Raw genomic sequence first — 10000 nt, 5'->3', positions numbered from 1 at the left:
AATAAACGCTGGGAAGACTTAAGGCTTAAAAAACATTCTTCGCAGAGAATAACAATGAAAGAACCTGCAAGGTAAGAGTTGGGAAGATTGTTAGCACCTAGTTAGAGCTGAAAAAAAAGCCTCGGAAAAAAGCTACATTCATACATAAGATTCACCCAAATTATCATTTCATTTTCACTTAAAAGTCTCCTAATTTAGCAATAGAAATTCTGGTCATAAACCAAAGACAACAGCTAACAAAAAGATATGAAACTTCTACAGACCTTGCATGGTTGTTCCTTAGACCTGGATGCAAGAGGAAAGAAAAACAGAATTAGCAAACATTTGCAAAAATGCACTATTGTAAATTATAATCTATTTCTTTACCACATGATCTGAATTTGAATATCAACAGAGTTAAAGCTCCCGTCAAACTTGTGGGGCTGAGTTTGCTGACCTGGCCTACCTTGAAGGGCTGATATCCATCTTGAAAGCCTGATTATTTGTTTATTTATTTAATTCGATTTCTATGCCGCCCTTCTCCTGAGACTTTGGGCGTCTCACAACAAGTAAATACAAAACATGTCAGAAATCTAATATTAAAACACATAAAACAATAATAAAACATATAATTTAAATTCTAAATATATTTTTTTAAAAATCATCCACATTCATCATAGGCCAGGGTAGATGTTAACATTTCTGTCATAGGACAGCAGAGATGGGTTTTTAAAGCCTTATGAAAGACAGGGAGGATGGGGGAAGTACGAATCTCCCGGGAGAGTTGATTCTAAAGGGCTGGGGCCGCCACAGAGAAGTCTCTTCCCCTAGCCCCTGCCAAACGGCATTGCCTGGTTCACAGGACCCGGAGAAGGCCGACTCTGTGGGACCGAACCAGTTGCCAGGATGTGTGAGGCAGAAGGCAGTCCTGTAGGTAATCTGGTCCAATGCCATGTAGGGTTTTATAGGTCATAACTAGTGTTGGGCGAACCGAATCCGCACAATTTGGGTCTGTAATGAATTTTCTGGTGTTCGGCATGCCGGACCCGAACCCGAATTTTTTTTTAAATTTGTGCCGAACTCCGCAAAAGCCACCGCCCGGCTGTCATCTGCTGAGAAGAGAAGGAGGAGCTGGACATCAGTGGCGGCGGAGGAAGGCAAACACTGGGGAGCTGTCGGCTAAGAGGGAGGCTGAGAGGGAGGCACAAAAGGAGCTGGGGAATCCCACGAAGGGATTCTGGGGGCGGAGCTTTGACATCACGTATACCGGCAGGTTGCTAAGGATGCCAAGGTGATCACTTCCTGGATTCCATGGCGTCCTTAGCAACCTGCCGGTATATGTGACGTCAAAGCTCCGCCCCCAGAATCTCTTTGTGGGATTCCCCAGCTCCTTCAAAGGGAGGTCTTTTCACGTAAAAATAAAAATGTTTATTTTTACGAAAAAGGACGCTGCAGCAGTGCTGCAAGCAAAGGGCAGTCCTTTAACGTAAAAATAATTTTTAAAAATTTTTACGTGAAAGAACCTCCCTTTGCTTGCAGCACCGCTGCGGTGTCCTTTTTCATAAAAATAAAAATAAATTAAAAATCCGTAAAAATAAAAAACAATGGAATTCTGGGGGTAGAGCTTTGGCGCCACAGACCATTCGGGTTCGGACGAATTTTGTGTGAAGTTCTTCCAAATTTGCCGAACCCGAACACTGTTGGATTTGCCCATCACTAGCCATAACCAACACTTTGAATTGCGCCTGGAGACCAATCATCAGCCAATGTAGCTCGCGGAGTGCAGAGAAAATGGGTGTATCTGGAAAGGCCCATGATTGCTCGCGCGACTGTATTTTGTACCGCCTATAGTCTCCGAATGTTCTTCAAAGGCAGCCCCATGTAGAGAGCATTGCAGTAGTCGAACCTCAGGGTGATAAGGGCATGAGTGACTGTGAGAAGAGACTCCTGGTCCAAATAGGGCCGCAACCAGATTATCTCAGGGACCGCCTTCTGCTCCCCGAATCCCAGGGATCAGTTAGGTCCCACAGAGTGGGTCTCCTCCAGGTCCCGTCAACTAAACAATGCCGCTTGGTGGGACCCAGGGGAAGAGCCTTCTCCGTGGCAGCCCCGGCCCTCTGGAACCAACTCCCCCCCGAAATTAGAATTGCCCCCACCTTCCTTGCCTTTCATAAGCTAGTTAAAACCCACCTCTGCCGCTAGGCATGGGGGAATTGAGATACACTTTCCCCCTAGGCCTTTACAATTTTATGCATGGTATGTCTGTATGTATGTTTGGTTTTTATATTAATGAGTTTTAGTATTGGATTATTATTGTACGCTGTCTTTTTATTGCTGTTAGCCGCCCCGAATCTCCGGAGAGGGGCAGCATACAAATCCAATAAATAAATAAATGAACGAACGAACGAACGAACGAACGAACGAACGAACAAACGAACAAACGAACAAACGAACAAACGAACAAACGAACAAACGAACAAACGAACAAACGAACAAACGAACAAACGAACAAACGAACAAACGAACAAACGAACAAACGAACAAACGAACAAACGAACAAACGAACAAACGAACAAACGAATAAATGAATAAACAAACAAACAAATAAAACTAGTGCACCAGGCGAACCTGGGCGAATGTCCCCCTCGCCACAGCTGAGAGGTGGTGTCCTAAGCTCAGCTGTGGATCAAAGAGGACTCCCTCTCTGAGAGAGTCAAAAGTTCCCTCCCCCCAGAGTGATGGACGGACAGGTGGGATTGTCCTTGGGAGACAGAACCCATGTTTTCCCCTCCCTCCCTTTTACACCTGAGTAAGGCACTCATCTTTCTAGTGCACCATGTCTGTGGTCTGTTGTGTGTTTTTTTAAAAAAACGTGGCCACTTTAAGATGCGTGGACTTGCCGGTTGCTTGCTAGCTGGGGATTTCTGGGAGTTGAAGTCCACCTCTCTTAAAGTGCCCATGTTAACGCTTCATCCTTTGACTGGTAACCAAGAGAGGCCCAATTTCACTCACCTGCTTTCTTGCTTAGGTAGACAAAAAGCACCACGCCGAATAAACAAACCAGGATACAGACAGAGATTCCAACAGCAAGGGGAATGGTTGGATCATTCCATCTAGAAGCTAAAGAGAAGGCACAAATTGTCATGCTGAAAATGAAAAAAAGCCAAAACCCTCAATCACAGTTTTATTCCCAGGTATTAAACTCATTTGCAGAATGCTAACTTTGTTTAGACTGGTCAGCTGTCCGGTTGTGGAGTTTTAGACTTAGGATGATGGTTTCTTCTTTCCCCTCGCTTTTTTTTAAAAAAATATTTTATTATACAAGTGTTAAAAAGCAGATATATAAGGCAGTACATGATCTACTATTTTACAAAGTAGTTATTGTTTGTTGAAATATTGTACTTACATCCTATAAAACAAACTGCAAAACTGCCAGAACATACCCCGACTCCAATTGAGCTGTTATTCGTACAGTTCTCTCTTTTTTTGATTACATGGCCTATGACATCAGTGGTTATCATATGTTTGTTCTGTAATTCAGTTAATCTGAGGTCAGGTTAGTTTGATCTTAATCTTATACCTTGGATTGATTCTGGGAACATCAGATTAATTTACAACTGTTATCTCTAGTGATGGGCGAACCCAACGGTGTTTGGGTTCGGCAAGTTCGGAAGAACTTCACGCAAAATGCAGCCAAACCCGAACTCGAACGGTCTGTGGCGCCAAAGCTCGGCCCCCGGAACCCCATTGTTTTTTATTTTTACAGATTTTTTATTTTTATTTATTTTTATTTTTACGAAAAAGGATGCCGCAACAGTGCTGCAAGCAAAGGGCGGTCCAATCACGTAAAAATTAAAAAAAAATATTTTTACGTGAAAGGACCGCCCTTTGCTTGCAGCGCGGCTGCAGCGTCCTTTTTCATAAAAAATTTTTTTAATTATTTTTACGTCCAAAGACCTCCCTTTGAAGGAGCTGGGGAATCTCTCCCACGAAGAGATTCTGGGAGCAGAGCTTTGACGTCACCTATACCGGCACGTATACCGGCATGTATACCATGGAATCCAGGAAGTGATCACCTTGGCGTCCTTAGCAACCTGCCGGTATACATGACGTCAAAGCTCCGCCCCCAGAATCTCTTCGTGGGAGGGATTCCCCAGCTCCTTTTGTGCCTCCCTCCCATCCTCCCGACTGGCCAACAGCTCCCTGGTGTTCGCCTTTCTCCGCCACCGGCACCCGATTCCTCTTCCTCTTCTCAGCAGATGACAGCCGGGCAGTGGCTTTCACGGCGTTCGGCACGAACACCGAACCGGAGCACGAATTTTTTTTAAAACTCGGGTTCAGGTCCAGCATGCCGAACACCACAAAATTCAGTACGGACCTGAATTATGCAGCTTCGGTTCGCCCAACACTAGTTATCTCTTCTTTTGTCTACCCAATCATAAAATTTCTTCCAAATTTCATAGTACAGTGTTTTGATTCTTCTTTATCCTTGAGTTTTTGGGTCAATCTATCCATTTCTGCACAATCATAATTGTTTTTAATCATTTCTCTTTCTGATGGTGTTTCCTCTTTTTTCCAATTTTGGGCTCTAGTAATTCTGATTGCTGTAATAATGTGCTGTATCAAATAATAATAACCTTTTTCAATTTTCCGATTTATTATTCCTAAAAGAAAAGTTTCCGCTTTTAGCGTCAGTTTAATTTTAGTCATTTCGAAAATCCATCTTTTAACCTTTTTCCATATTTCTTTTATTTTGGGGCATGTTGGTGGTTTCTTCTCTGCGTCATGATAAACCCAGGCAAGGGGTAATTTGTCAAAGCAGGATGGGGCCGTTTAAGTGTGTCAGTTTTTTCAGCACCGTTGTCACTTGGAACAGTTGCTAAACTAATGATTGTAAGTCCATATTACCTGCAATGAAATTCCCACTGTGGAGAAATGGGTTGCAGAAACACCAGGAGTATCAAAAGGGAACTTTTTGGTTAGAGAGCAAACAAGGATAGAATTAAGATCACGTGAAGTGTTAACACCACTATATAAGGCCTTGGTAAGGCCACACTTGAAATACTGCATCCAGTTTTGGTCACCACGATGCAAAAAAGATGTTGAGATTCTATAAAGAGTGCAGAGAAGAGCGACAAAGAGGATTAGGGGACTGGAGGCTGAAACATACGAAGAATGTTTGCAGGAACTGGGAATGGCTAGTTTAAGGAAAAGAAGGATTAAGGGTGACATGATAGCAGGGTTGAAATATCTTGGGGATTGCCCCAAAGATAGATAGATAGATAGATAGATAGATAGATAGATAGATAGATAGATAGATAGATAGATAGATAGATAGATTTTATTGGCCAAGTGTGATTGGACACACAAGGAATTTGTCTTGGTGCATATGCTCTCAGCGTACATAAAATAAAATATACATTTGTCAAGAATCATGTGGTACAACACTTAATGATTGTCATAGGTGTCAAATAAGCAATAAAGAAGCAATATTAATAAAAATCTTAGGATATAAGGAACAAGTTACAGTCATACAGTCAACAAGAAGAGGGAGTCAGGCTATTCTCCAAAGCACCTGAGGGTAGAACAAGAAGCAATGGGTGGAAATTAAACAAATTGAAAGAGTGCAGAGAAGAGCCACAAAGAGCCACACAATCTGTATAGTCTGGACTCTGGAGGACAGAATGGAAGGGGGGGGACATGATCGAAACATTTAAATATGATAAGGGTTAAATAAGGTTCAGAAGGGAAGTAGGAAAGTGAACACAAGAATAAGGGGGCACAATCTGAGGTGAGTTGAGATCAGAAGCAACATGAGAAAGTATTATTTTACTGAAAGAGTAGTAGATGCTTGAAACAAACTTCCAGCTGACGTGCTTGGTAAATCCACAGTAACTGAATTTAAACATGCCTGGGATAAACATATATCCATCCTAAGATAAAATACAAGAAATAGTATAAGAGCAAACTAGATGGACCAGGAGGTCTTTTTTTCTGCCGTCAATCTTTATGTTTCTATGTTTCTAAAAACCATGAAGGGTCTGAAGGCTAAAACATACAATGATTGCTTGAGAAAACTGGGTATGTTTTGCCTAACAAGAAGAACAACACAATAGTTGTCATCCAATACAGTAGTACCTCTAGATACGAGTTTAATTCATTCCAGAAGGGAGCTTGTATGTAGAACAACATCTGGAACAAATGGCTTTAGACTTTGTTTTTCCCCTCCGAGATAACCACAAGCAAGGATTCTTGCGCCACCTAGTGGACGCTCGGCTTGTATCCCGAATTTGAGCTCGGGTCTGGAACAGAAATTTATCTCCCCTCGTGGCTCGTAACTTGAAATACTCGCATGTGGAGCAGCTCGTATCTAGAGGTACTACTGTATTTGAAATGTTGTCATCAAGAAGAGGGAGTCTAGCTATTCTCCAAAGCACCAAACAGGAGAGGAAGCAATGGGTGGAAACTTATCAAAGAGAGAAGCAACTTTAGAACTAAGGAGGGGTTTCCTGGCAGTGAGAACAACCAATCAGGTGAACTCAACTAGAAGTTGTGAGTGCTCCATCATTGGATGGCCTCCTGCTCAGGTTGGACTAAGTAAATAAACAAACAAAGAAACCAACCAACCAACCAATCAATCAATCTGGAACCAGGCACAGTTGTAGCACTAACACACATGTCCCCAGACTAAGAAGGCAGGTAAACAAACTTCACCCACAGCTTGTTCACACTCACCTCTTACAAATACCTGAGTCCCAGGTCCTTTAAGCCAAATTGTAGATCTCGGCACCTCTTTCTTCTCCTTCACACAGTAATAAGTCCCTTCATCCTCCACAGTAACATTGTGGATGGAGATGGAGAAATCCATGTTGCAACCTGGATACTTCCTTGTTATCCTTTCATCTATTTCATCAAACTTGGTATCTGCATAGATGAGCTTCCACTGAGGTCCTTCTCCCAAGAACCATTTCACAGCACCAGGTTGGAGGGTGCTATGCACTTCACACTTCAGGTGGAGAACGTCCCCTAATGTGACCGAAACAGACGTCTGGGGCTGCGAGAGCCATGGATCCTTGTCCTCAATACCTGAGAAAGAGGAGCCCAGATTGCAGTTAAACCATAGAATCCTAGGGCTGGAAGGGACCTTGGAGGTCTTCTAGTCCAACCCTCTGCTGGAACAGGAGACCATCTACCATTCCAGACAAGTGACAGTCCAGTCTCTTTATGAAAACCTCCAGTGATGGAGCATCCACAACTTAGAGTAGTAGATGCTTGGAACAAACTCCCAGCAGACATGGTTGGTAAATCCCCAGGAATTGAATTTAAACATGCCTGGGATAAACATATATCCATCCTAAGATAAAATACAGGAAATAGTATAAGGGCAGACTGGATGGACCATGCGGTCTTTTTCTGCCGTCAGACTTTTATGTTTCTATGTTTCTGTTTAATTGTCCCCACTATTAGGAAGTGTCTCCTTAATTCAAAAGTGGCTTCTCTCCTAAAACTCAATGAACCTTCAAAGGCCTGTGAAGCACTGACTGACACCAGTTCATAGATCCCCAAATCAGTGGGGTAATGAATGGTTTTTAAACAAGACTGGTGGGGCACCAGATGACAGGTTACATCACTCAGCAGTACTAACTGTGAGAGGGATCTTGGAGTCCTAGTGGACAACCATTTAAATAGGAGCCAGCCGTGTGCAGCAGCTGCCAAAATTAGCCAGCAAAGTTCTAGGCTGCATTAATATAGGGATAGAATCAAGATCACATGAAGGGTTAATACCATAGTTCCCTCTAAGCTGAGCAGTGAGCAATCGCTCACTTAAAAATCATAATCAACTCAGAGTTTTCCAAACCTGCCCAGAAGCCGAGAGGGAAAGAGTGAGAGGGAAGGAGAGAGAGAGGAAGAGAGAGAAACAGATAGAAAAAAGAGAGGAAGGAAAAGAAAAAGAAAAAGAATGGGAGTAAGGAAGAGAGAAAGAAAATCAAAATCTAGTTTGAAACTAGCTCAACTATTTAAGTGGCATTTTGATATTGATAGAGTTGCCCTATTATGAGCTCACTGTTATAGACACACAGTACAGTATTTTATTTTGAAATTCTCTGAGGCAAAACAGGGTGGGTTTTTTATTTATTTGTTTGTTTGTTTGTGTGTTTGTTTGTTTATTTATTTATTTATTTATTTATTATTTCTGTGCCGCCCAGTCCCGAAGCGACTGCCGCTCAGACACTATACTTTTCCGCCCCCCCCCCCCAAAAAAAAATTAGAGGGAACATTGGTTAATACCACTTTATAAGGCCTTGGCAAAGCGACACTTCGAATACTGTATTCAGTTTTGGTCACCACGATGCAAAAAGCATGTTAAGACTATAGAAAAAGTGGAGAGAAGAGCAACAAAGATGATTAGGGGTCTGGAGGCTAAAACATATGAAGAACGGTTGCAGGAACTGGGCCTGGCTAGTTTCATGAAAAGAAGGACCAGGAGAGACAGGATAGCAGCCTTCCAATATCTCAGGGATTGCCACAAAGAAGCAATGTGTGGAAACTAAACAAGGAAGGGAGTAATTTAGAACTAAGCTGTCTTAAATTCCTGACAGAAAAATTGATCAGTGGAACAGCTTGCCTCCAGAAGCTGTGAATGCTCCAACACTGGAAGTTTTTAAGAAGATGTTGGATAATCCTCTGTCTGAAGTAATGTAGGATTTCTTGCTTAAGCAGGGGGTTGGACTAGAAGACCTCCAAGGTCCCTTTCAACTCTGTTGTTATTATTATTAAGCACAGAAGTTCCTTTCCAAATAAAGGCAACTCCGAAGCAGTGGGCTGAATCCTGAGTCATCAACAAGAAATGCAGAACTTGACTAAGGAGGCAGCATTAGATTAATAGCATATACCGAAAATAACAAGAAACTCCAAAGCGGTGGCTGATTCCCAAGTCATTGGCAAGAAATGCAGAATTAATGGCTGTGATTTGATTTAAACTCCTGCCATCTAGCGGCTTAATTTGAGGGGGACAAAGTTGGTGCGAAGCAGCGTTGCTTCCTCGAGCAACCTCAGACCGGCAGAGCGATCTCCTTCACGGAGGGGCCACAACTTTTTTTATTTAATATATTTAATTGGTTTTGCACATAAGGTTACATAAAACAAACATAAAACAGTGCATAGTGCGTGTGCCCATCACCCAACTGACAATAACCATCACCACCACCACCAATTGCGGGGGAGTTCAAATATTTACTAAATTATGTTCTTTTTTTCCCCTTAGCTCTAATTTGCATTTGTTTACTATTCAACGAGTGATTGGAGTTTATTTTTCACATTTTCATCACAAATTCTACTCAACATATAACCTTTCACCTTATTCCATCGTACCATCAGCTTCTCCAATTTATTTTCATCAAACTTGTTTAATCTTATTTCCATGATTTCGAAATGAATGTCGTCAACCATGTACCAATACCAGTTTTGTAATGTCCGTTTTATAGATTCTTTCCAACCCAATACCACTACCGCTTGAGCGCTTTCCAATGCTGCAGTTTTTATTTCTTTAAAATCTCTTAGTTCTCTTTGTTTATTTATTATTATTTATTTATTTATTTTTTAGATTTGTGTGCCGCCCCTCTCCGAAGACTCGAGGCGGCTAACAACAATATAAAAAGACAATGTAAACAAATCTAATATTAAAAGACAATCTAAAAAACCCCAATTTAAAGAACCACTCATACATACTAGCTAATTAATACTAGTTTAATTAATATTGCTATTTCTTTTGTAATTATCCAATTAATGTTTAGCATTTAATTTATTTCATTCTGCACTTCCTTCCAAAATTTCTGAACTTCAACACACTCCCAGAACATATGCATAAAAATGCCTTTCCTCTGGCAACCATGCCAACAATTACCTTTCCCTTTCCCCTGGAAGTGTGCAAGTTGTGCCGGTGTATAATACCATTTATGTAAAATTTTTCTTCTCATCTCTTTAACTCTTGTATTCTTAATTTTATATATATTTTCTACTA

General features: G+C 41.5%; 1 protein-coding gene across 1 annotated transcript in view; it reads right to left on the bottom strand.

Annotated features, from left to right (window-relative positions):
• The window catches only part of LOC139165563 (muscle M-line assembly protein unc-89-like), a 33514-nt gene that overhangs the window by 9681 nt on the left and 13833 nt on the right, over positions 1 to 10000 (bottom strand). The window contains exons 4-6 of the mRNA XM_070748757.1: positions 6715 to 7065; positions 2992 to 3099; positions 264 to 285 (exon numbers count right to left, since the gene is read on the bottom strand). Coding sequence (XP_070604858.1) covers positions 264 to 285; positions 2992 to 3099; positions 6715 to 7065 — 481 coding nt within the window. The remainder of the gene's footprint in view (positions 1 to 263; positions 286 to 2991; positions 3100 to 6714; positions 7066 to 10000) is intronic.

This window comes from Erythrolamprus reginae, chromosome 3 (assembly GCF_031021105.1).
Source record: "Erythrolamprus reginae isolate rEryReg1 chromosome 3, rEryReg1.hap1, whole genome shotgun sequence".
Lineage (NCBI taxonomy): Eukaryota > Metazoa > Chordata > Lepidosauria > Squamata > Dipsadidae > Erythrolamprus > Erythrolamprus reginae.
This window is presented reverse-complemented; position numbering and strand designations above follow the sequence as displayed.